The sequence below is a fragment of the Mobula hypostoma genome, chromosome 3 (genome assembly GCF_963921235.1).
Source record: "Mobula hypostoma chromosome 3, sMobHyp1.1, whole genome shotgun sequence".
Taxonomy (NCBI): domain Eukaryota; kingdom Metazoa; phylum Chordata; class Chondrichthyes; order Myliobatiformes; family Myliobatidae; genus Mobula; species Mobula hypostoma.
Window position 1 is genome coordinate 440,545 of NC_086099.1, and position 27,372 is coordinate 467,916.

General features: G+C 46.9%; 1 protein-coding gene across 6 annotated transcripts in view; it reads left to right on the forward strand.

The window, feature by feature from the left end:
- The window catches only part of LOC134343796 (zinc finger protein 420-like), a 38,468-nt gene extending 17,830 nt beyond the window's left edge, over positions 1 to 20,638 (forward strand). For 3 of the 6 annotated variants that reach the window (XM_063042534.1, XM_063042535.1, XM_063042532.1), the window contains 2 exons: positions 6,606 to 6,719; positions 18,294 to 20,638. In XM_063042534.1, coding sequence (XP_062898604.1) covers positions 18,616 to 20,241 — 1,626 coding nt within the window. In that variant the 5' untranslated portion in view covers positions 6,606 to 6,719; positions 18,294 to 18,615 and the 3' untranslated portion in view covers positions 20,242 to 20,638. Of the gene's footprint in view, positions 1 to 5,038; positions 6,720 to 18,293 lie in introns of all 6 variants that reach the window. The other 3 variants (XM_063042538.1, XM_063042537.1, XM_063042533.1) reach the window with 2 other exon arrangements.
- The last annotated feature ends 6,734 nt before the right edge of the window (positions 20,639 to 27,372 follow it).

Sequence of the window (27,372 nt, forward strand, 5' to 3'; positions counted from 1 at the left end):
GCCATGAGCTTCCAAGTAAATATGGAAAAGAAGTCTGGAACATGGGTTGAGATTCTAAGTTGGAGAAAGGTCAATTTTGATGGTATCAGAAAGGATCTGACGTGTGGATTGGGACAGGCAGTTTTCTGGCAAAGGATTACTTGGTAAATGGACGTCCTTTAGAAGTGGAATTTTGAGGGTGTCTAGTTTGTATGTGTCTGCCAAATTAAAAGTTGAAAGGTAACTGTTGCAGGGAACCTTGGTTTTCAAGAGATATTGAGGCCCTGGATATTTTATTCCTCTAAATGCCTCAGACTGTTGGGTGCAACCAAGACTCATTAATAACTCCAAATCATAATTCAGTGCCCTGAGCATATCTGATTTTTTTGGAAGTTGTCTTCTGTGGATTTTAAAAACTTTCCAACAATTTTTGTTCTATTATTTGCCCTCTCTTTAGTTTTTATGTTTGCTTTGGCTTCTCATTTCAGCCATGATTGTGTCCTCCTGCTTTTCCAATGCTTTCACTTCTTTAGGCTGTATCTATCACTCAGCTCCCGAATTGCTCCCAGAAACTCCAGCCAATGCTGCTCCGTTGTCACTCCTACCAGTCTCCCCTTCCAATCAAGTTTGGCCAGCTTCTCTGTCAAAGGGACATGGAGAGGTTCCGTGAAGCAGGCCATTTGGCCCATCTAGACAATGCCAAAAATATTTAAACTCTCTAACGCAAAGTCCTGCACTGGGACCACAGCCCTACCATCCAGGTACCTATCCAAACTTCTCTTAAATGGTGAAATTGAGCTGGCATGAACCACTTGTGCTGGCATCGCACTCCACACTGTCACAACCATTTCAGTGAAGAGTCTTTCCACATGTTCCCCTTGACCTTTCACCTTCCCCATTTGCCCATGACCTCTGGTTTATCTCTCACCCAATCTCAGTGGAAAAAGCCTGCTTGCATTTACCCTATCTATACCCTCATAATTGTGTATACTTCCAACAAATCCTCAAAGGAATGTATAATTTCCTTGTTTATGTTTAGAGCCTTTTTTAGGTGTATAAGATAATGAGGGGCATTGAGGTGTGGATAGTCAGCGGTTTTTTCCCAGGACTCAAATGGCAAACACGAGGGGGCAGTTTGAAGGTGCTTGAAAATGTGTACCAAGGGGTAAGTTTTTCACATAGAGGGTGGTGTGTGCGTGTTATGCACTGCCAGCAGTGGTGGTGGTGGCGGATACAATAGGGTCTTTTAAGAGACTCTTAGACAGGTACATGGAGCTCAGAAAAATAGAGGGCTATGTGTTAGGGAATTCTAGGCAGTTTCTAGAGTAGGGTGCATGGTCGGCACAACATTGTGGCCTGAAGGGTCTGTAATATGCTGTAGATTTCTATGCTCTATGTTCTATGTTAAACAGCGAAACAACATTGGCTGTTCTCCAGTCCTGTGGTACCTCCCCCTGTCACCAAGGATGATTTAATTATCTCTGCTAGGGCCCCAACATTTTCTGCACTTGCCTGCTGTAGGGTCTGAGGGAGCACCTTGTCATGCCCTGGATATTTATCCACCCTAATCTGCCTCAGGATAGCGAACATCTCCTCTTCTTTAATCTGTACAGGGTCCACGATTTTAATGAATACACATCAAAGTTGCTGGTGAACGCAGCAGGCCAGGCAGCATCTCTAGGAAGAGGGACAGTCGACGTTTCGGGCCGAGACCCTTCGTCAGGACTAACTGAAGGAAGAGCTATCTCTTACTATCTCAAACGTCGACTGTACCTCTTCCTAGAGATGCTGCCTGGCTTGCTGCGTTCACCAGCAACTTTGATGTACGTTGCTTGAATTTCCAGCATCTGCAGAATTCCTCGTGTCCACGATTTTAATGCTGCTTTTCCATATTCCCATAGACCCTGTGTCCATCTCCTGAGTAAATAGAGATGAAAAAATGTTTAAGATCTACCCCACCTGCTTTGGTTCCACACGTAATTGCCATTCCGGACTTCCAGAGGACCAACTTCGTGCCTTGCAATCATTTTGCTCTTAATCTATCTCTAGAATCCCTGAGGATTATCCTTCATCTTTTGTGAGGGCAATCTCATGCCGTCTTTTAGCCATCCTGATTTATTTCTTATGTGTTCTCTTGCATTTCTTGTACTCCATTAGAACCTGCCTGCCTATCCCTGTTATGCAACTCCATTTTGTACTTCACCAGGGTCTCAATATCTCTTGAAAACCAAGGTTCCCTACAGTTTCTATCCTTACCTTTTATTCTGACAAGCACATACCTCCTGACGAAGGGTTCCGGCCCAAAACATTGACTCATCGTTTCCACTGATGCTGCCCGACCTGCTGAGTTTCTCCAGCATATTGTGAGTGTTGCTTTGATCCCAGCATCTGCAGATTATTTTGTGTTTACCTGCTTTGTACTTTCAAAATTTCGCCTTGAAGGCCTCCCATTTACCAAGCACACCTTTGCCATAAAGCAGCCTGTCCTAGTCCACAGTTGCCAGATCCTAGTGTCATAATTCCAGGTGTTGATCCATGCCCTGAGCACATCTGCCTTTCCTACACTGCTCCTTGTATTGAAATATACAGGGCTCAGCATATTCACTGCACCATGCTCAACTTTTTCATTCCTGGCTTTGAGGACTGAACAACATCTGTCTCCGCAATCCCTCCACTATCTGTTCTGTTATTTAGGCTCCCATTACCCCTGCAACTTTAGTTTAAACACCCACCTACCTGCATCTTCCATCATGCAGCTCTATCACCCCTTTGGCTTTCATCTCCAGATCAATAAAAAGGAGGTGCATACCAGGTACAGGCAGATAGGAACAAATGGGGTACATATGAAATACAGGAAATTCAAGTGAACACTTATGAAAGAAATAAAAGAAGGCATGAGGTTGCCCCAGCAGACAAGGTGAAGGAGAATCCTCAGGGAGTCTGCAGATATGTTAAGAGCAAGAAGATTGGAAGGGAAAAAATTAATCCTCTGGAAGATCAGAATGGTAAACCATATGAGGAGACAAAATAGATGGGGGAGTTCTTTTTTTGCATCCATATTTACACAGGAGATGGACACAGAGTCTATAGAAGTGAGGCAAAGCAGCATCAACTTCATGGACCCTGTACAGATTACAGAGGTGGAGGTGTTTGCTGTCTTAAGGCAAATTAGCGTGGATAAATCCCCAGGGCCTGACAAGTTGTTGCCTAGGCTCCTGTGGAAGACAAGTGCAGAAATAGTGGGGGCCCAAGCACAGATATTTAAATCATCCTTAGTGACAGGTGAGGTACTGGAGGATTGGAGGATAGCCAGTGTTGCTTCGCTGAGAGTTCACACTGGAGAGAGGCCATTCACCTGCTCAGACTGTGGGAAGGGATTCACTAAATCATCTCACCTACTGAGTCACCAGTCAGTTCACACTGCAGTGAGGGATTTCATCTGCTCAGTCTGTGGGAAAACATTCACTCAGTCATCCAACCTACAGAGACACCAACGAGTTCATGCTGGGGAGAAGCCATTCACCTGCTCAGACTGTGGGAAGGGATTCACTTGCTCATCCACCCTGTTGGCACACCAGTCAGTTCACACTGTGAAGTGGCCATTCACCTGCTCAGACTGTGGGAAGGAATTCGCTCGGTCATCTCATCTACCGAGACACCAGCGAGGTCACACTGGGGAGAGGCCGTTCACCTGCTCAGACTTTAGGAAGAGATTCTCTCAGTCATCTCAACTGAATGTGCATCATTGAGTTCACACTGGGGAGAGGCCATTCACCTGCTGTGAATGTGGGAAGGGATTCACTCAGTAATCTAACCTTGTGACACACTACTGGGTTCACACTGGGGAGAAAGTTTCAATAAGCTGCATGCTGGATATTTGTCCATCACTGTTGCTGAATGCAATTTCGAGAGTGACTGTCGGTGCTGAACTCTGCAATTATTGCTGCTGCTCTCCACACCCAGTTCTGCACCCTGGTCACTGGGCATGGGAGGAGTTTCTTCTGCTGTACATTCACCTTTAATTATCTGAGACAAATAAATCAGTTCTATTTTAAACTCTGTCTCTGGTACTTCGTGAATTTATAACACAACTAGTATATAGTAGAGATTCAACTCAGGCTGGCTGGACCCTGCCAGTGATTCAGTTCCACAACAGTCCTTTCTAATTCTCCCCTGTTGTTACCCTCTCGCTCTCCCTGTGGTGATGGGTTCCAAACAGTCATCACTCTGTGGGTGAAGAGGTTTCCCTTGAATTTTCTGCAGACTGAAGAAGTCGAGCTGACTGCAGTTCTGTCTGAGATGTTCTTCACCCCTGAAATCTCTGGGCTAAGGAAGAATGAGATTGGTAGTTAACCTCCTTAATCATAACTCATTTCCACATTATGGGTCATTTTCCCTACTTCTAAAGGGTTGTTAGAAAACACCACTGTCCTCTAAAGATTGAAAGCAGAATGGGAAACCATCAGTTGGATGTTCAACAGAGCAGGGTCAGAAACCAGAGGCGGGTCTGCACAGGGCAGAGTTTGGGGCTCTGGATGAACATCAGAGTAAGAACATATGATCAGGAGAAGGGAATCAGCAGCGGGGCGTGGCAACGAATGACAGAGTAACAACATTTGGAAGCTGATTGACAGAGAAAATCTTTTGGTTGTCTGACTGATGACATAAACAATACCTGTGGTGAGGTGCTCCACTGGTCGAGGACGTGTGTGTTGGGAATGGTTTTATCTATTGAGGGAGCTGTTCCTGCTTGTTTATCCTGTAATATTATATCCGGATGGTTATTATAGATTGTCCTATCTGAAATAATGTATTGATATATAATTTGTAAGATCTTGGCTCTAAAACTGGATCAGGCTCGAATTTATGGTGCCTTTATGAAGTGGTGGAGGGCATTCATGAGTTTGTATTTTAAAGCAAGATTTTGATGAATGATATTTGCCACTTGATCGTGTCTGGTTTCTCTTGGCATTTTCTGCATTTATTGCCTGGTTTTTTTGTCTTTTATGTATTTTTGATTTTTTAAAATGTTCACCACCTTGTCCTGTATTTCCCCAAGGAACCCCTGTTTCTGGGAAGAGGTCTCCAACTCTGAGTCGGGTGCTCAATGCTTCCTTGTCACCATCTCGTCTGTTCAGATCATTGGGATGTCTCCCATGGATAACTTTTTCCTCCATAGTGATGAATAATTTTTCTAAGTTGGCCTCTCATTTAAGTTTTCTGGTCTGTATTTCTTATCAGAATTGCATATACCTGCATGGTGTGCTGAATCCTGTTTATTTTGTATGAAAATGTATACTTTAGAAATCTTATCAGACAGTTGGGTGACTTTTTTTAATGTCTGTTATAGCTCTTTCTCCTTCTGCCCTCGGTAGTGTTAATCTAAGTGTGTTTGAGTGTAAATAGTCTTTTCTAAATTTGTCATTTCAGTTTTTACTTTTCTTTGTAAAGTTTCCAGATTGGAGGGGACCAAGATATTTCAAAAATTCAATTCAAATTCAAGAAATTTATTGTCATTCTAACCATACATCAGCTCTGCAGGGCAGAATGAGACAGCGTTTCTCAGGGGCAGTGCAATCATAACATAACAAACACAACACTAAATTATAAACATAACAATAAATAGTAAAACACAGCAGCCACATGTCAATTAAAATCAAGTTATAGGTGTCCAGTGCAAGTTAAAAGTGTCCAAAGCAGAGTCAGGTAGAGCAGCTATTTAGCAGTCTGACTGCCTGTGGGAGGAAGCTGTTTAGTAGTCTTGTGGTTTTAGTTTTGATGCTCCTCTAACGTTTGCCTGATGGCAGAAGAACAAACAGTTCATGGAGAGGGTGTGAGGGGTCTTTAATGATGTACCGTGTCTTCTGGAGGCATCGACTCTGAAAGAGATCTTGGACAGAAGGTAGGGAGACCCCAATAACCTTCTCTGCTCCCCTAACCACCCTCTGCAAGGCTCTTTTGTCGACAGCACTGCAGCTGGAGTACCAGGTTGTGATGCAAAAGGTCGGCACACTCTCAACCACGCCTCTGTAGAATGTAGTTAAGATGTTAGTGGGGAGTTTACCTAAGGAATACGATAATATGGGTACAGCGCAAGTGTTTATTGCCTTTGTTGTAGGCATTGATCCTGTGGATAAGGCATTAATCACGTGGACAGAGTTGAAATGGCTAACATGTGGGGGCATAATCTTATGGTGCTTGGAAATGGGTGCAAAGGGGATGTCAGTGGTAATTTTTTTCACAAAGAGCAGGGTAGGTGCGTGGAATGCACTGCAGGATAAGGGGGTGGAGGCGTATACAATACGGTCTTTTAAAAGGCTCTTAGATAGGTACATGGAGCTTAGAAAAATAAGGGGCAATGCGGTAGGAAAATTCTAGGCATTTTCTAGTGTAGGTTCCGTGGCCGGCTCACCATTGTGGGACGAAGAGCCTGTAATGTTCTGTTGGTTTCCATTTTCTCTGTTCTGTTTGCTATACCATGGAGATTTGCCTTGAAGTAAATGTTGTTAAAAGTTTTCCTTTTTGCACTATTTTTCTATTTTCATTGTCTTTTGGTACTCCAGATAGCTGGGTGTCCAGAGCTCTGATGAAGGGTCTTGGCCCAAAATGTTGATTCTCATCCATAGATGCTGCCTGACCTGCTGAGCTCCTCCAGCACTTTGTGTGTATTGCTCCAGACTTCCAGCATCTGCAGTGTCTTGTGTCCCAGATACTTACATGTTTATTGAAAGGACACGCAGGTAAGGAGAGAGGGTGGTGTGGCTCTGTTGGTAAAAAATCAAATCAAATCATTAGAAAGAGCTGACATAGGGTTGGAAGGTGTTGAGTCATTGTGGGTAGAACTAAGGAACAACAAGGGTGAAAAGACCCTGATGGGAGTTTTCTGGAGACCCCAAAACAGTAGTAGGTACATTATCCACAAATTACAATGGGAGAAAGAAAATGCAGGCCAAAACAGCAATGTTGCAATAGTCATGGGAGATAGTCATGCAGATATATTGGGAAAATCAGGTAAGTGCAGGATCCCAAGAGGGAGATTTCCTAGAATGCCCACAAGATGGCTTATTAGAGCAGCTCCTGATTGTGCCCAGCTGGGGATCAGCTATTCTCGATTGGGTGTTGTGCAATGAACTGGAATTAATTAGAACACGTAGGTGAAAGAACCCACGGGGGCAAGTGATCTTACAATATTGGAGTTCATCCTGAAATGTGAGAAGGAGAAGCTAAAGTGAGATGTGTCAGTATAACCGTAGCATAAAGAGAATTACAGAGAGAAGAGTTGGCCAAAATTGTTTAGAAAAGAACACTAGCAGGGATGACGACAGAATGGCTGGAATTTCTGGAAGCAATTTGGAAGGCACAGGATAAACCATATGTATCAAAGAGGAAGAAGTATTCTTAAGACAAAGTGATATAACTGGCCAATGAGAAGGCAAAGCCAAAGTGAAAACCAAAGACAGGGCATATGAGTGGTGGGAAGTTAGAGGATTGAGAAGCTTTTAAAAACCAACAGAAGGCAACTAAAAAAGTAATTTAAGAGGAAAATATGGAATACGAATTTAAGCTAGCCAGTAATATTAAAGAGGATACCAAACGTTTCTTCAGATGCATAAAGTGTAAAGAAGAGTTGAGAGTGGATATTGGACCACTGGAAAACAATGCTGGAGGGGTGGTAATGGGGGACAAGGAGCAGGTGGATGAACTGAAAAAGTATTTGGCATCAGACTTCACTAAGGAAGACAAGCAGGTGGTGGAAGTCCAGATGTCAGTGGTTAGAATTATGTATAGTTACATTACTTGGGAGAAAGTTCTTCGGAAACAGAAAGGTCTGAAGGTAAATAGGTCACCTGGACCAGATGGTGTACATCTGAGAGTTCTGAAAGAGGTTGCTGAAGTGATTGTGGAGGGATTAGTGATGATGTTTCAAGAATCAATGGATTCTGGCATGGTTCCAGAAGACTGACATTTGGAGATATCTCTCCGCTCTTCAAGGAGGTAGAGAGGTGGAAGAACTGAAATTATAGGCCAGATAGTCTGACCTCATTGGTTGGGAAGGTATTGGAATGGGACGTTGAGGGTGTGTTATCAGGGTATTTGGGGCTCATGATAAAATCAGCCATTTGCAGCATGTTTTCCTCGAGGGAAATTCCTGCCTGACAAGTATGCTGAAATCCTTTGAATTCATTGAAGAAGTAGCAAGCGAGAAAGGCAAAGGAGAATCGGTTGATGATGTGCACTTGGAGTTTCAGAAGATCCTTGACAAGGTGCCACACATGAGGCTGCGAATCTAGTGATGAGCTCCTAATATTACAGGAAAGGTCCTTGCATGGATAAAGCAGTGGCTGACTGTCAGAAGGTAAAGAATAGTAATAAGGGGGACCTGGCTGCCGTTGACTTCTGGTGTTCCACAGGAATCTGTGTTTGGACCGATTCTCTTCGTGTTATATGGCAGTGACTTGGATGACAGAATTGATAGCTTTGTTGCAAAGTTTATGGATGATTCCAAGATAGTTGGAGGGACAGATACTTGTAGTTTTGAGGAAGTAGAGAGGCTACAAAAGGACTTTGACAGATTACAGGAATGGTCAAAGAGGTGGCAGATGGAATACAGTGTAGGGAAGTGTATAGTGATGCACTTTGGAAAAAGAAATATAAGTGTCAAATATTTTCCAGAGAGAAAATTCAAAAACCCGATGCACAAATGAGTTCTTGAAAGATAATTTCCAGTTGGAGTCAGCGGTGCGGAAGACAAATGTGATTTTAGCATTAATTTCAAGAGGACTAGAATATAAACACAAAGACTTAATTTTGAGGCTTTGTAAAGAACTGGTGAGGCCTCACTTAGAAATTGTAAGCAGTTTTGGGCCCCTGACCTTAGAAAGGGTGGGCTAACACTTGAGTGAGTTTAACGGAGGTTTATGAAAATGATTCCAGTATTGAATATCTTGTCATATGAAGAGAATTTGATGGATGATATAATTGAACCCTGTCTAATGTCCTCGATGGGTTGGATATGGAAGCGATATGCTCTATGGTGGGAGAGATTAGGACCAGAAGAGACAGTTTCTGAATAGAGGGGTGTCATTTTGAAAGAAGATGAGATTAGCCAGAGAGTGATGACTCTGCAGAATTCATTTCCACAGGCAGCTGTGGAGGCCAGGTCTTTACATTTATTTAAGGCAGAGATTGGCAGATTGGTCAGGATATGAAGGGATATAGGGAGAAAACAGGAGATTGGGGCTGCGTGGAAAACTGGATCAGCCACGATGAAATGATGGAGCAGACTCCATAACCTAATTCTGCTCCCACGTCTTTTGGTCTTATGTTTCATATTAATCTCTCGGTTGTATTGTCTCTTTTTGATATGTTTCATATTCTGCCAACTCTATTGCAACTTTCATGATTTTGCTCTGCATTTATCCTGTCCAAAGTTCATGTTTACATTTTAGAAAATAGTTCTGCTGTTTAAATGAATTGTGTACCTTTGATGATGAAGGAGTGATCGTCTGTCTATAGTGGGTTTGTCAACCTATAATAATTATTATCATCTTTTTCTTGTTTCTCAGCTCCAGCTGGCAAAACTTGAGTTACAGGCATCACGAAGCACACGCTTTTCTCAGTTTTCTTGGAACTTGTCTGCTCAAATGAGACTTGAATGGCTCAGGGACAGGAATGGTTACTTCAAGTGCTGGGTTTTAGATGTTTCAGAAAGGACAGGGAGGGAGGCAAAAGAGGTGGGGGCGTGGCACTGTTAATCAGAGATAGTGTCACGGCCACAGAAAAGGTGGACGTCATGGAGGGATTGTCAACAGAGTCTCTGTGGGTGGAGGTTAGGAACAGGAAGGGGTCAATAACTCTACTGGGTGTTTTTTATAGGCTGCCCAATAGTAACAGAGATATCGTGGAGCAGATAGGGAAACAGATCCTGGAAAGGTGTAATAATAACAGAGTTGTCATGATGGGAGATTTTAATTTCCCAAATATCGATTGGCATTTCCCTAGAGCAAGGGGTTTAGATGGGGTAGCGTTTGTTAGGTGTGTTCAGGAAGGTTTCTTGACACAATATGTAGATAAACCTACAAGAGGAGAGACTGTAACACACATAAAAGTTGCTGGTGAACGCAGCAGGCCAGGCAGCATCTTTAGGAAGAGGTGCAGCTGACGTTTCAGGCCGAGACCCTTTGTCAGGACTAACTGAAGGAAGAGTGAACAAGGGATTTGAAAGTTGGAGGGGGAGGGGGAGATCCAAAATGATACCTTATATTCCGTGTGGGTAGCCTCCAACCCGATGGCATGAACATCGACTTCTCTAACTTCTGCTAATGCCCCACCTCCCCCTCGTACCCCATCTGTTACTTATTTTTATACACACATTCTTTCTCTCACTCTCCTTTTTCTCCCTCTGTCCCTCTGAATATACCCCTTCCCCATCCTCTGGGTCCCCCCCCCCACCTGTCTTTCTTCCCGGACCTCCTGTCCCATGATCCTCTCGTATCCCCTTTTGACAATCACCTGTCCAGCTCTTGGCTCTATCCCTCCCCCTCCTGTCTTCTCCTATCATTTTGGATCTCCCCCTCCCCCTCCAACTTTCAAATCCGTTACTCACTCTTCCTTCAGTTAGTCCTGACGAATGGTCTCGGCCTGAATGCATCTCTTCCTAGAGATGCTGCCTGGCTTGCTGCGTTCACCAGCAACTTTTATGCGTGTTGCTTGAATTTCCAGCATCTGCAGAATTCCTGTTGTTAGAGGAGAGACTGTACTTGATTTGGTATTGGGAAATGAACCTGGTCAGGTGTCAGATCTCTCAGTGGGAGAGCATTTTGGAGATGGTGATCATAATTCTATCTCCTTTACAATAGCATTGGAGAGAGATAGGAACAACTAGATTAGAAAAGTGTTTAATTGGATTAAGGGGAAGTATGAGGCTATCAGGCAGGAACTTGGAAGCTTAAATTGGGAACAGATATTCTCAGGGAAAGGTACGGAAGAAATGCGGTAAATGTTCAGGGGATATTTGTGTGGAGTTCTGCATAGGTACATTCCAATGAGACAGGGAAGTTATGGTAGGGTACAGGAACCGTGGTGTACAAAGGCTATAATAAATCTAGTCAAGAAGAAAAGAAAAGCTTACAAAAGGTTCAGAGAGCTAGGTAATGTTAGAGATCTAGAAGATTATAGGGCTAGCAGGAAGGAGTTTAAGAATGAAATTAGGAGAGTCAGAAGGCCTTGGCGGGCAGGATTAAGGAAAACACCAAGGCATTCTACAAGTATGTGAAGAGCAAGAGGATAAGACGTGAAAGAATAGGACCTGTCAAGTGTGACGGTGGGAAAGTGTGTATGGAACCGGAGGAAATAGCAGAGGTACTTAATGAATACTTTACTTCAGTATTCACTATGGAAAAGGATCTTGGTGATTGTAGTATTGACTTGCAGCAGACTGAAAAGCTTGAACATGTAGATATTAAGAAACAGGATGTGCTGGAGCTTTTGGAAAGCATCAAGTTGGATAAGTCATCCGGAGCGGATGAGTTGCACCCCAGGCTACTGCGGGAGGCGAGTAAGGAGATTGCTGAGCCTCTGGCGATCATCTTTGCATTATTAATTGGGACGGGAGAGGTTCCGGAGGATTGGAGAGTTGCGGATGTTGTTCCTTTATTCAAGAAAGGTAGTAGAGAAGCCCAGGAAATTATAGACCAGTGAGTCTTACTTTAGTGCTTGTTAAGTTGATGGAGAAGATCCTGAGAGGCAGGATTTATGAACATTTGGAGAGGTATAATATGATTAGGAATAGTCAGCATGGCTTTGTCAAAGGCAGGTTGTACCTTACGAGCCTGATTGAATTTTTTGAGGATGTAACTAAACACATTGATGAAGGTAGAGCAGTAGATGTAGTGTATATGGATTTCAGCAAGGCATTTGATAAGGTAACCCAAGCAAGGCTTATTGAGAAAGTAAAGAGGCATGGTATCCAAAGGGATATTGCTTTGTGGATCCAGAACTGGCTTGCCCACAGAAGGCAAAGTGTGGTTATAGATGGGTCATATTCTGAATCGAGGTCGGTGACCAGTGGTGTGCTTCAGGGATCTGTTCTGGGACCCTTACTCTTTGTGATTCTTGTAAATGACCTGGATGAGGAAGTGGAGGGATGGGTTAGTAATTTTGCTGATGACACAAAGGTTGGCGGTGTTGTGGATAGTGTAGAGGGCTGCCAGGGGTTGAAGCGGGACATTGATAGGATGCAAAACTGGGCTGAAAATGGCAGATGGAGTTCAACCTAGATAAGTGTGAAGTGGTTCATTTGGTAGGTTAAATATGATGGCAGAAAATAGTATTAATGGTAAGACTCTTGGCAGTGTGGAAGATCAGAAGGATCTTGGAGTCCGAGTCCATAGGATGCTCAAAGCAACTGCACAGGTTGACTCTGTGGTTAAGAAGGCATACGGTGTATTGGCCTTCTTCAGTCGTGAAATTGAATTTAGGAGCTGAGTGGTAATGTTGCAGCTTTATAGGACCCTGGTCAGACCCCACATGGAGTACTGTGCTCAGTTCTGGTCCCCTCACTACAGGAAGGATGTGGAAGCCATAGAAAGGGTGCAAAGGAGATTTACAAGGATGTTGCCTGGATTGGGAAGCATGCCTTATGAAAATGGGTTGAGTAAACTCAGCCTTTTCTCCTTGGAGTGACGGAGGATGAGAGGTGACCTGGCGGAGGTGTATAAGATGATGAGAGGCATTGATTGTGTGGATAGTCAGAGGCTTTTTCCCAGGGCTGAAATGGTTGCCACAAGAGGGCACAGGTTTAAGGTGCTGGGGAGTAGGTACAGAGGAGATGCCAGGGGTAAGTTTTTACTCAGAGAGTGGTGAGTGCGTGGAATGGGCTGCCGGCAATGGTGGTGGAGGCGGATACGATAGGGTCTTTTTAGAGACTTTTAGATTGGTACACGGAGCTTAGAAAAATGGAGGGCTATAGGTAAGTCTAGTAATTTCTAAGGGACATGTTCGGCACAACTTTGTGGGCCGAAAGGCTTGTATTGTGCTGTAGGTTTTCTATGTTTCTATTAGGGCACCGAGGAATCCGGTAGAATCGTGGGATTTGGGAATAGATATCCATAATTTCTGGAAAGGAGCGGGAGAGTAGATAAGGTCGTGTGGACAGCTTTTGACACGTTGGCTTTCATACATCTAAGTATTGAGTACACGGAGATGGGTTGTGATGTAGAAGTTGTAATAAGACATTGATGAGGGCTAATTTGGAATATTGTGTGCAGCTTTTGTTGCCTACCTACAGGGAATATATCTATAAGTTTGAAATAGTGCAGAAAAAGTTTACAAGAATGTTGCGGGGACTTGAGGACCTGAGTTGTAGGGCAAGATTGAATACGTTAGGACTTTATCTCCTGGAATGTAGGAAAATGATGGGAGATTTCATAGAGGTATACAGATTTATGAGTGTTATAGATAGGGTAATTAGAGGCAGGCTTATTGCACTGAGGTTGGATGGAGACTGGAACTGGGGGTCATAGATTTAGGGTGAAAGGTGAAATATCTAAGGGGAACCCAAGGGGCAAATTCTTCACTCGGAGGATGTTGCTATTAATGGACGAGCTGCCATCGGACGTTGTGTATTGTTTGATTGCAATGAAGAGAAGTTTGGATAAGTGAATAAGGATCTTGAGTGTTACGGTCCTCGGGCAGTCCTGGTTCAGGAACAGTCATCACAAAATACTCTGCAGATGCTGGGGTCAAAGCAACACACACAACACGCTGGAGGAACTCAGCAAGTCGGGCAGCATCCGCGGAAAAGATCAGTCGATGTTTCGGGCCGGAACCCATTGTCAGGATTGAAGAGGGAAGGGGCAGAGGCCCTATAAAGAAGGTGGGGGGAGGGTGGGAAGGAGAAGGCTGGTAGGTTCCAGGTGAAAAACCAGTAAGGGGAAAGATAAAGGGGTGGGGGAAGAGAAGCAGGGAGGGGATAGGCAGGAAAGATGAAAAACGAATAGGGGAAAGCACAATGGGTAGTAGGAGGAGGCGGAACCATGAAGGAGGTGATGGGCAGCTGGGGGAGGGGGAAGAGTGAAACTTGGATGGGGGCAGGGAGGGGGAGGGAATTACGGGAAGTTGAAGAATTCAATGTTCATATCAAGGGGCTGGAGACCACCCAGACGGTATATGAGGTGTTGCTCCTCCAACCTGAGTTTAGCCTCATCGTGGCAGTAGAGGAGGCCATGTATGGACATATCCAAATGGGAATGTGAAGCAGAGTTGAAGTGGGTGGCAACCGGGAGATCCTGTCTGTTGTGGCGGATGGAGCGGAGGTGCTCAATGAAGCGGTCCCCCAATCTGCGTCGGGTTTCACCGATGTAGAGGAGGCCGCACCGGGAGCACTGGATGCAATAGTTGACCCCAACAGACTCACAAGTGAAGTGTTGCCTCACCTGAAAGGACTGTTTGGGGCCCTGAATGGTGGCAAGAGAGGAGGTGTAGGTACAGATGTAGCACTTGCGCTTGCAAGGATAAGAACCAGGTGGGAGATCCATGGGGAGGGATGTGTGGACCAGGGAGTCGCAGAGGGAACGATCCCTGTGGAAAGCAGAGAGGGGTGGAGAGGGAAAGATGTGCTTAGTGGTGGGGTCCTGTTGAAGGTGGCGGAAGTTGTGTAGGATAATGTGCTGGATCCGGAGGCTGGTGGGGTGGTAGCTGAGGACAAGGGTAACTCTGTTCCTGTTGTGGTAACGGGAGGATGGGGTGAGAGCCGAAGTGCGGGAAATGGAGGAGGTACGGGTGAGGGCATCATTGATGACGGCAGAAGGGAAACCACGATCCTTCAAGAAGGAACACACATCAAAGTTGCTGGTGAACGCAGTAGGCCAGGCAGCATCTCTAGGAAGAGGTACAGTCGACGTTTCAGGCCGAGTCCCTTCGTCAGGACTAACTGAAGGAAGAGTTAGTAAGAGATTTGAAAGTGGGAGGGGGAGGGGGAGATCCAAAATGATAGGAGAAGACAGGAGGGGGAGGGATGGAGCCAAGAGCTGGACAGGTGATTGGCAAAGGGATATGAGAGGATCATGGGACAGACTCTGTCCCTCTGACTATATGCCTTGCCCATCCTCTGGTTCCCACCCCCCCCCCCCGCCTTGTCTTTCTCCCCGGACCTCCTGTCCCATGATCCTCTCATATCCCCTTTGCCAATCACCTGTCTAGCTCTTGGCTCCATCCCTCCCCCTCCTGTCTTCTCCTATCATTTTGGATCTCCTCCCTCTCCCACTTTCAAATCTCTTGGTAATTTTTCCTTCAGTTAGTCCTGACGAAGGGTCTTGGCCTGAAACGTCGACTGTACCTCTTCCTAGAGATGCTGCCTGACCTGCTGCGTTCACCAGCAACTTTGATGTGTGTTGCTTGAATTTCCACCATCTGCAGAATTCCTGTTGTTTGCGTTCTTCAAGAAGGAGGACATTGAGATATCCTGGAACGGAAAGCCTCATCCTGGGAGCAGATGCGGCAGGGGCAGAGGAACTGGGAATAGGGAATAACATTTTTGCATGTGGCAAGGTGGGAAGAGGTATAAGACCATAAGACAAAGGAGCAGAAGTTGGCCATTTGGCCCATCGAGTCTGCTCCGCCATTTTATCATGAGCTGGTCCATTCTCCCATTTCGTCCCACTCCCCCATCTTCTCACCATAACCTTTGATGCCCTGGCTACTCAGATACCTATCAATCTCTGCCTTAAATACACCTAATGACTTGGCCTCCACTGCCGCCCGTAGCAACAAATTCCATAGATTCACCACCCTCTGGCTAAAAATATTTCTTTGCATCTCTGTTCTGAATGGGCGCCCTTCAATCCTTAAGGCATGCCCTCTAGTACTAGACTCCCCCATCATGGGAAACAACTTTGCCACATCCACTCTGTCCATGCTTTTCAACATTCGAAATGTTTATATGAGGTCTCCCATCATTCTTCTAAACTCCAAGGAATCCAGTCCAAGAGCGGACAAACGTTCCTCATATGTTAACCCTCTCATTCCCGAAATCATTTTAGTGAATCTTCTTTGTACCCTCTCCAACGTCAGCACATCCTTTCTTAAATAAGGATACCAAAACTGCCCACAGTACTCCAAGTGAGGTCTCACCAGCACCTTGTAGAGCCTCAGCATCACATCCCTGCTCCTATACTCTATTCCTCTAGAAATGAATGCCAACATTGCATTCACCTTCTTCACCACCGACTCAACCTGGAGGTTAACCTTAAAGGTATCCTGTACGAGGACTCCCAAGTCCCGTTGCATCTCAGAACTTTGAATTCTCTCACTATTTAAATAATAGTCTGCCCGTTTATTTCTTCTGCCAAAGTGCATAACCATACACTTTACAACATTGTATTTCATTTGCCACTTCTTTGCCCATATATAGTCGAGGTAGTTTGAGAGCAGTGGGCTTGTAGAAGATGTCAGTAGACAGTCTGTCTCCAGAGATGGAGACCAAGACATCGAGAAAGGGGAGAGAAGTGTCCGAGATGGGCCAAGTGAATTTGAGGGCTGAGTGGAAGTTAGAAGCAAAGTCGATGAAATTGACGACCTCAGCATGGGTACAGGAAGCAGCACCAATGTAGCAAAGGAAATGTTAGGGAGCAGTACCAGTATAGGTTTGGAGCATAGACTATTCCACATAACCAACGAAGAGGCAGGCATAGCTGGGGCCCGTGCGAGTGCCCATAGCGAGACCCTTGGTCTGAAGAAAGTGGGAAGAGCCAAAAGAGAAGTTTCTTGACACCAGTCAGATGTTGTTCAGACCTCAGGTAGAGTCAGCATGGGTTGAGATTCTAAATTGTAGAAAGGTCAATTTTGATGGTATCAGAAAAGATCTGACAAGTATGGGTTGGGACAGGCTGTTTTCTGGCAAAGGTGTATTTGGTAAGTGGGAGACCTTCAGAAGTGAAATTCTGAGGGTGTCTAGTTTGTATGTGCCTGCCAAAATAAAGGTTGTAAGGTAACTGGTGCAGGGTACCTTGGTTTTCAAGAGATATTGGGGCTCTGGCTATTTTGTTCCTCTAAATGCCTCAGACTGTTGGGTGCTACCAAGATTCATTAATGACTACAATATCATAATTCCACGCCCTGAGCTCACCTGATTTTTTTTTAAGTCGTCTTCTGTTGGTTTCTAAAAGCTTCCCAATAGATTTTGCTCTTTTGTTTGACCTCTGTTTGGCTTTTATGTTAGCCTTGGCTTCTCATTTCAACCACAGTTGTGTCCTCCTGCCTTTCCAGTGCTTCCACTTCTTTGGGATGTGGCGATCACTCAGCTCCCGAATTGCTCCCAGGAACTCCAGCCATTGCTGCTCGGTTGTCACGCCTACCAGTTTTCCCTTCCAAACAGATTTGGCCAGCTTCTTTGTCATAGAAACATGGAGAAGTTCAGTATGGAAACAGGCTATTTGGCCCATCTAGTCAATGCTAAGAAAACATTTAAGCTGTCTAATGCAACTACCTGCACAGGGACCATCGCCTTCCATATCCCAACCATCCAGGCTGCCATCCAAACTTTTAAATGGTGAAACGGAGCTCATATTCACCACTTGTGTTGGCATATCATTCTACACTCTCACGACCATTTCAGTAAAGAGCTTTTCCAAATGTTCCTATTAAATTTTCACTTTCCCCACTTACCCATGACATCTGGTTCTCATCCCACCCAACATCAGTGGAAACAGCTGCTTGCATTTACCCTATCTATACCCTCATAATTTTGTATGCTTCTATCAAATCCACAAAGCAATGTGTAATTATCTTGTTTATGTTTAGAACCTTTTTTAGATGTATAAGATGATGAGGGGCATTGATCATGTGGATAGCCAGAGGATTTTTCCAAGGGCTGAAATGGCTAAGACGAGGGGGCATAGTTTTAAGGTGCTTGGAAATAGATGCCGAGGGGATGTCAGGGGTAAGTTTTTTCACACAGAGAGTGGTGGGTGCGTGGAATGCACTGCCAGCTATTTGTGTGACAGTGTTTCAGTTACGGTGGGGCCAGGAACCCACGCAGCTCAGTGGGAACAGAGAATAATACCAATGGAGAGAGTCACACTGAGCCAGGTCACAGATTGGAGATGGCAGAAATGCCCCATTCTTATAGAGACAGGAAGAGCATCAGAGAGTTTGATGATCACTCCAGATACCAGCATTATGCCCAGTTAGAAGATTTTTCTCTCCAACTTGTGTTGAATCTCATTGTAACAGTATGATGTCAGATCACAACTTGGCAACTCAAGTGATCTCATCTGAAATGTTGTCCTTCACCCATTTTATCAATCTTTTTACAGGTGAAAAATAACAAGAAATTTGTCTACGGGAATCTCAACCACAACACACTCGTTTTGCTGTCTTTGTCTAGATATTTAAAAAGTGGAGCAGGGGATTCACTCGATCATCCTTCCTGCTCAGATAGTGGGAATGGTTTCCACTGGTCATTTCAACTGAAGGTACATCAGCAAGTTCACACTGGGCAAGGCCATTCACCTGTTCTGTGTGTGAGAGCGGATTCAGTCGTCTTCTCACGTGTGGACACACCAGTCAGTTCACACTGGGCAGAGGCTGGTCATCTGCTGAATTTGTGGGGAAGGATTCACTCGGTCATCTGACCAAATGGCTCACCAGCGAGTTCACACCGGGGAGCGGCCGTTCACCTGCTCGGATTGTGGGAAGGGATTCACTTGCTCATCTAAACTGAAGGTACATCAGCGAGTTCACACTGGAGAGAGGCTGTTCACCTGCTCAGAATGTGGGAAGGGGTTCACTTGCTCATATAAACTGAAGGTACATCAGAGAGTTCACACTGGGGAGAGGCCATTCACCTGCCCAGACTGTGGGAAGGGATTCACTCAGTCATCCACCCTAATGGCACACCAGCGAATTCACACCGGGGAGAGGCCGTTCACCTGTTTGGACTGTGGGAAGGGATTCACTTGCTCATCCCAACTGAACGTACACCAGCGAGTTCACACTGGAGAGAGGCCATTCACCTGCTCAATCTGTGGGAAGGGATTCACTTTGTCATCTCAGCTACTGATACACCAGTCAGTTCACACCGGGGAGTGGCCATTCACCTGCTCGGACTGTGGGAAGGGATTCACTTACTCATCCCAACTGAAGGTACATCAGCGAGTTCACACTGGGGAGAGGCCGTTCACTTGCTCAGTCTGTGGGAAAGGATTCACTTTGTCATCTCACCTACTGACACACCAGTCAGCTCACACAGGGAAATGGCCATTCACCTGCTTAGTCTGTGGGAAGGGATTCACTCGGTCATCTAAACTGAAGGTACATCAAAGAGTTCACACAGGAGAGAGGCCGTTCACCTGCTCAGACTGTGGTAAGAGATTCAATCGGTCATATAAGCTGAAGGTCCATCAGCGAATTCACACTGGGGAGAGACCATTCACCTGCTCAGACTGTGGGAAGGGATTCACTCAGTCTTGTCAACTGAAGGTACATCAGAGAGTTCACACTGGAGAGAGGCCATTCACCTGCTCGGACTGTGGGAAGGGATTTGCTTCATCATCTCAACTGAAGGTACATCGGAGAGTTCACACTGGAGAGAGGCCATTCACCTGCTCGGACTGTGGGAAGGGATTCTCTCAGTTATCCACCCTAATGGCTCACAAGCGAGTTCACACCAGGGAGCGGCCGATCACCTGCTCGGACTGTGGGAAGGGATTCGGTTGCTCATTGAAACTGAAGGTACATCAGCGAGTTCACTCTGGAGAGAGGCCGTTCACCTGCTCAGACTGTGGGAAGGGATTCACTCGATCATCTAAACTGAAGGTACATCAGAGAGTTCACACTGGAGAGAGGCCATTCATCTGCTCAGACTGTGGGAAGGGATTCACTCGGTCATCCACCCTAATGGCTCACCAGCGAGTTCACACTGGGGAGAGGCCGTTCACCTGCTTGGACTGTGGGAAGGGATTCACTTACTCATCCCAACTGAAGGTGCATCAGCGAGTTCACACTGGGGAGAGGCCGTTCACCTGCTCAGTCTGTGGGAAGGGATTCACTTCGTCATCTCAACTGAAGGAACATCAGCGAGTTCATACTGGGGAGAGGCCATTCACCTGCTCAGAGTGTGGGAAAGGATTCACTCAGTCATCCCACCTACAAGCACACCAGTCAGTTCACACAGGGGAGAGGCCATTCACCTGCTCAGTGTGTGGGAAGGGATACACTCGGTCATTTCAACTACAGAGACACCAGCGAGTTCACACTGGGTAGCGGCCAATCTCCTGCTTAGACTTTGAGAAGAGATTCTGTCAGCCAAATCAACCAAATGTGCATCACTGAGTTCACACTGGGGAGAGGCCTTTCACCTGCTGTGAATGTGGGAAGCAGCTCACTTAGTTATCTAACCTTATGTAACTCTCGCTTCGGCTAGCAGCGTAGTATAGGGGGTAATAGCCTCCCAGCCCGGCCAAACTTAGAAAATCTCATTTGGGTGGATGCTGCATGGTGTGTCACCTGTTACAAATCAGTACCCCGAAATAACAAACGGTACACAATATGTGATTAAACGATCGAGCTTTGTAATTCTTACTTTGACTATAGGGTTAGTAAAAAAAACAAAAAAAAAGAAAAAGGAATGCACATCAAAGTTGCTGGTGAACACAGCAGGCCAGGCAACATCTCAAGGACGAGGTACAGTCGACGTTTCAGGCTGATACCCTTCATCAGGACTAACTGAAGGAAGAGCTAGTAAGAGATTTGAAAGTGGGAGGGGGAGGGGGAGATCCAAAATGATAGGAGAAGACAGGAGGGGGAGGGATGGAGCCAAGAGCTGGACAGGTGATTGGCAAAAGGGATATGAGAGGATCATGGGACAGGAGGCCCAGGGAGAAAGAAAAGTGGGGGGGGGGGAACCCAGAGGAAGGGCAAGGGGTATAGTCAGAGGGACAGAGGGAGAAAAGGAGAGAGAGAGAAAGAATGTGTGTATATAAATAAATAACTGATGGGGTACGAGGGGGAGGTGGGGCATTAGTGGAAGTTAGAGAAGTCAATGCCATCATGTTGGAGGCTACCCAGACAATATAAGGTGTTGTTCCTCCAACCTGAGTGTGGCTTCATCTTTACAGTAGAGGAGGCCGTGGATAGACATGTCAGAATGGGAATGGAATGTGGAATTAAAATGTGTGGCCACTGGGAGATCCTGCTTTCTCTGGCAGACAGAGCGTAGGTGTTCAGCAAAACGATCTCCCAGTCTGCGTTGGGTCTCGCCGATATATAGAAGGCCACATCGGGAGCACTGGACGCCATATATCACCCCAGCCGACTCACAGGTGAAGTGTCGCCTCACCTGGAAGGACTGTCTGGGGCCCTGAATTGTGGTAAAGGAGGAAGTGTAAGGGTATGTGTAGCACTTGTTCCGCTTAAAAGGATAAGTGCCAGGAGGGAGATCAGTGGGGAGGGATGGGGTGGGACGAATGGACAAGGGAGTCGCGTAGGGAGCGATCCCTGCGGAAAGCGGGGGAGGGGGAGGGAAAGATGTGCTTCGTGGTGGGATCCCGTTGGAGGTGGCTGAAGTTACGAAGAATAATATGTTGGACCTGGAGGCTGGTGGGGTGCTATACGGAGAATAATACCACCCCACCAACCTCCGGGCCCAACATATTATTCTCCGTAACTTCCACCACCTCCAACGGGATCCCACCACAAAGCACATCTTTCCCTCCCCCCCTCTCTGCTTTCCACAGGGATCGCTCCCTATGCGACTCTCTTGTCCATTCGTCCCCCCCATCCCTTCCCACTGATCTCCCTCCTGGCACTTGTAAGTGGAACAAGTGCTACACATGCCCTTACACTTCCTCCCTTACCACCATTCAGGGCCCCAGACAGTCCTTCCAGCTGAGGCGACACTTCACCTGTGAGTCGGCTGGGGTGATATACTGTGTCCGGTGCTCCCGATGTGGCCTTCTATATATTGGCAAGAGCCGATGCAGACTGGGAGATCGTTTTGCTGAACACCTACGCTCTGTCCGCCAGAGAAAGCAGGATCTCCCAGTGGCCACACATTTTAATTCCACGTCCCATTCCCATTCTGACATGTCTATCCACAGCCTCCTCCACTGTAAAGATGAAGCCACACTCAGGTTGGAGGAACAACACCTTATATTCCGTCTGGGTAGCCTCCAACCTGATGGCATGAACATCGACTTCTCTAGCTTCCGCTAATGCCCCACCTGCCCCTCGTACCCCATCCATTATTTATATACACATTCTTTCTCTCACCCTCCTTTTTCTCCTTCTGTCCCTCTCACTATACCCCTTGCCCATCCTCTGGGTTTTCCCTTCTCCCTGGGCCTCCCGTCCCATGATCCTCTCATATTCCTTTTGCCAATCACCTGTCCAGCTTTTGGCTACATCCCTCCCCCTCCTGTCTTCTCCTATCATTTTGGATCTCCCCCTCCCCTCCCACTTTCAAATCCCTTACTGGCTCTTCCTTCAGTTAGTCCTGACGAAGGGTCTCGGCCTGAAACGTCGACTGTACCTCTTCCTAGAAATGCTGCCTGGCCTGCTGCGTTCACCAGCAACTTTGATGTGCGTTGCTTGAATTTCCAGCATCTGCAGAATTCCTCGTGTTTGCATTTTTAAAAAGAAAAAGAGCCCACTTTCTCCATTCGTGTCTTCTCATCTCTCCCTGGCAAAAGACAACGAAAATCTCTCTTCCAGACACACAAGGAAGAACATTTCTGTCAGTGGATAGCCCCGCACTCCAAAACCCTGTTATCTCTAGTCGTGCCCTAAACATTGCTGCTACAGAGAAACCATTACCTCAGCAGTGAAATATTGCAGAGAGGCCATTACATGAAGACTGAAACCGTACTTCATGTTACTCTTGTGACACATTACCGGGTTCACACTGGGGAGAAAATTTCAATAAGCTGCATGCTGGATATTTGTCCATCACTGTTGCTGAATGCAATTTCGAGAGTGACTGTTGGTGCTGAACTCTGCAATTATTGCTGCTGCTCACCACACCCAGTTCTGCACTCTGGTCACTGGGCATGGGAAGAGTTTCTTCTGCTACACATTCACCCTTAATGGGATTGGAGTTTAATATTCTGGATCTGAGACAAATAAATTTATTTATTTAAATGAGACAAATTTATTTTAAGCTCTGTCTCTGGTACTTAGGTGTCTATCCACGGCCTCCTCTACTGTCAAGATGAAGCCACACTCAGGTTGGAGGAACAACACCTTATATTCCGTCTGGGTAGCCTCCAACCTGATGACATGAACATTGACTTCTCTAACTTCTGTTAATGCCCCACCTCCCCTTCGTACCCCATCTATTATTTATTTATCTTTTATTATATAACATTATAATACAGGAGGTACAGAAAGGGGTTTCTGTGGCAACAGGCGAGATTTAAGGATGGTGTGTTGTCTCCCTGGTGCCAGGATCCAGGACGTCACAGACCGGGTGCAGGGAATCCTCAAGGGTGAAGGTGAACATCTGCAAGTGGTGGTGCATGTTGGCACAAATGATGTGGGGAAGAAGAGGAAAGACATTCTACAAAATGAGTACAGAGAACTCGGAAGAAGGCTGAAAAGCAGGACTTCCAGGGTGACTATCTCGGGTTTGCTTCCAGTTCCTTGTGCTGGAGTGGGCAGGAACAGGGAGATAATGGATCTGAATGTGTGGCTGAGGAACTGGTGCAGGAAGCAAGGATTTACATTCTTGCAACACACATCAAAGTTGCTGGTGAAAGCAGCAGGCCAGGCAGCATCTGTAGGAAGAGGTGCAGTCGACGTTTCAGGCCGAGACCCTTCGTCAGGACTAACTGAAGGAAGAGTGAGTAAGGGATTTGAAAGTTGGAGGGGGAGGGGGAGATCCAAAATGATAGGAGAAGACAGGAGGGGGAGGGATAGAGCCAAGAGCTGGACAGGTGATTGGCAAAAGGGGATACGAGAGGATCATGGGACAGGAGGTCCGGGAAGAAAGACAAGGGGGGGGGGGACCCAGAGGATGGGCAAGAAGTATATTCAGAGGGACAGAGGGAGAAAAAGGAGAGTGAGAGAAAGAATGTGCATAAAAATAAGTAACAGATGGGGTACGAGGGGGAGGTGGGGCCTTAGTGGAAGTTAGAGAAGTCGATGTTCATGCCATCAGGTTGGAGGCTACCCAGACGGAATATAAGGTGTTGTTCCTCCAACCTGAGTGTGGCTTCATCTTTGCAGTAGAGGAGGCCGTGGATAGACATGTCAGAATGGGAATGGGATGTGGAATTAAAATGTGTGGCCACTGGGAGATCCTGCTTTCTCTGGCGGACAGAGCGCAGATGTTCAGCAAAGCGGTCTCCCAGTCTGCGTCGGGTCTCGCCAATATATAAAAGGCCACATTGGGAGCACCGGACGCAGTATATCACCCCAGTCGACTCACAGGTGAAGTGTTGCCTCACCTGGAAGGACTGTTTGGGGCCCTGAATGGTGGTAAGAGAGGAAGTGTAAGGGCATGTGTAGCACTTGTTCTGCTTACACGGATAAGTGCCAGGAAGGAGATCTGTGGGGAGGGATGGGGGGGGGGGGGGACGAATGGTCAAGGGAGTTGCGTAGGGAGCGATCCCTGCGGAATGCAGAGAGGGGGGTGAGGGAAAGATGTGCTTAGTGGTGGGATCCCGTTGGAGGTGGCGGAAGTTACGGAGAATAATATGTTGGACCCGGAGGCTGCTGGGGTGGTAGGTGAGGACCAGGGGAACCCTATTCCTAGTGCGGTGGCGGGAGGATGGAGTGAGAGCAGATGTACGTGAAATGAGGGAGATGCGTTTAAGAGCAGAGTTGATAGTGGAGGAAGGGAAGCCCCTTTCTTTAAAAAATGAAGACATCTCCCTCGTCCTAGAATGAAAGGCCTCATCCTGAGAGCAGATGCGGCGGAGACGGAGGAATTGCGAGAAGGGAGAATTGAGAGAATTGCGTTGTTGCAAGAGACAGGGTAAGAAGAGGAATAGTCCAGATAGCTGTGAGAGTCAGTAGGCTTATAGTAGACATCAGTGGATAAGCTGTCTCCAGAGACATAGACAGAAAGATCTAGAAAAGGGGAGGGAGGTGTCGGAAATGGACCAGGTAAACTTGAGGGCAGGGTGAAAGTAGGAGGCAAAGTTAATAAACTCAACGAGTTCTGCATGCGTGCAGGAAGCAGCGCCAATGCAGTCGTCGATGTAGCGAAGGAGAAGTGGGGGACAGATACCAGAATAGGCACGGAACATAGATTGTTCCACAAACCCAACAAAAAGGCAGGGATAGCTAGGACCCATACAGGTGCCCATAGCTACACCTTTAGTTTGGAGGAAGTGGGAGGAGCCAAAGGAGAAATTATTAAGAGTAAGGACTAACTCCGCTAGACGGAGCAGAGTGGTGGTAGAGGGGAACTGATTAGGTCCGGAATCCAAAAAGAAGCGTAGAGCTTTGAGACCATCCTGATGGGGGATGGAAGTATATAAGGACTGGACATCCACGGTGAAAATAAAGCGGTGGGGGCCAGGGAACTTAAAATCATCGAAAAGTTTAAGAGCGTGAGAAGTGTCACGAACATAGGTCGGAAGGGATTGAACAAGGGGTGATAAAACCGTGTCGAGGTATGCAGAAACGAGTTCGGTGGGGCAGGAGCAAGCTGAGATAATACGTCGGCCAGGACAGGCAGGTTTGTGGATCTTGGGTAGGAGGTGGAAATGGGAAGTATAAGGTTGGTAGCAGTGGATGGGAGATCCCCTGAGCGGATAAAGTCGGTGATGGTGTGGAAGACAATGGCCTGGTGCTCCTGAGTGGGGTCACGATCGAGGGGTAAATAAGAGGAGGTAGCCGCGAGTTGTCGCTGTGCCTCGGCAAGGTAGAGGTCAGTACGCCAGACTACAACAGCACCCCCTTTATCAGCGGGTTTAATAATAAGGTTAGGATTAGTGCGGAGGGAGTGGAGAGCAGAGCGTTCCGAAGGAGTGAGGTTGGAATGGGGACAAGGTGCGGTGAAGTCGAGACGGTTGATGTCCCGTCGGCAATTAGCGATAAAGAGATCCAGAGCAGGCAGAAGACCAGAGCGGGGTGTCCATGAAGAAGAGGAGGGTTGAAGACGGGAGAAGGGGTCATCGGTGGGGGTGGAAGAGTCCTTGCCGAAGAAGTAGGCTCGGAGACGGAGACGGCGGAAGAAAAGTTCCGCATCATGGCGAACACGGAACTCGCTGAGGAGTGGGCGAAGGGGGACAAAGGTGAGGCCCTTACTGAGAACAGAGCGTTCTGCCTCCGACAGTTGAAGGTCGGAGGAGATGGTAAAGACCCGGCACGGATGAGAGCTGGGATCAGAGGGGGGAGGGGGAGGCTGGGGGTGTCAATGGAGAGGGGAGGGTTGGGGTGAGAGGAAGATGGAGCCTCTGAGGGCCCAGGAGTTGACGGTGGGATCTGAGGAAGACGGGGCTGCGGAGTGGTGGTTGGGGAAGGGGAGACGGGAGTCACAACAGCAGCACATAAAGACCCGGCCTGGAGTTCAAGGCTGGCGTCGCAGTTGGTGGTCACTGTGTCGGTGTCCATGGTCGTTGCTGGAGTCCGGGTTTTGAATATGCCCTGAGGTGTTGGAGCCGCCGAGATCAGTGGCAAAAGCCGCAATCTGAAGTTCATGCCTGCTAGTTTCAGGACCAGCAGGCTCTGGAGTCCGTAGATGTAGGATCTTGCGATCTTTGCCTAACATGACAAAGTCAAAAAAATGGCGATTGCAGGCGTGAATCCGACGGAGGATGAAATAACGGCTCTCACAGCTATCTGGACTATTCCTCTTCTCACCCTGTCTCTTGCAAAAACGCCATCCCCTTCTCGCAATTCCTCCGTCTCCGCTGCATCTGTTCTCAGGATGAGGCTTTTCATACTAGGACGAGGGAGATGTCTTCCTTTTTTAAAGAAAGGGGCTTCCCTTCCTCCACTATCAAATCTGCTCTTAAACGCATCTTCCCCATTTCACGTACATCTGCTCTCACTCCATCCTCCCGCCACCCCACTAGGAATAGGGTACCCCTGGTCCTCACCTACCACCCCAGCAGCCTCCGGGTCCAACATGTTATTCTCCGTAACTTCCGCCACCTCCAACGGGATCCCACCACTAAGCACATCTTTCCCTCACCCCCCTCTCTGCATTCCGCAGGGATCGCTCCCTACGCAACTCCCTTATCCATTCGTTCCCCCCCCCCATCCCTCCCCACTGATCTCCCTCCTGGCATTTATCCGTGTAAGCGGAATAAGTGCTACACATGCCCTTACACTTCCTCCCTTTCCACCATTCAGGGCCCCAAACAGTCCTTCCAGGTGAGGCAACACTTCACCTGTGAGTCGACTGGGGTGATATCCTGCGTCCGGTGCTCCCGATGTGGCCTT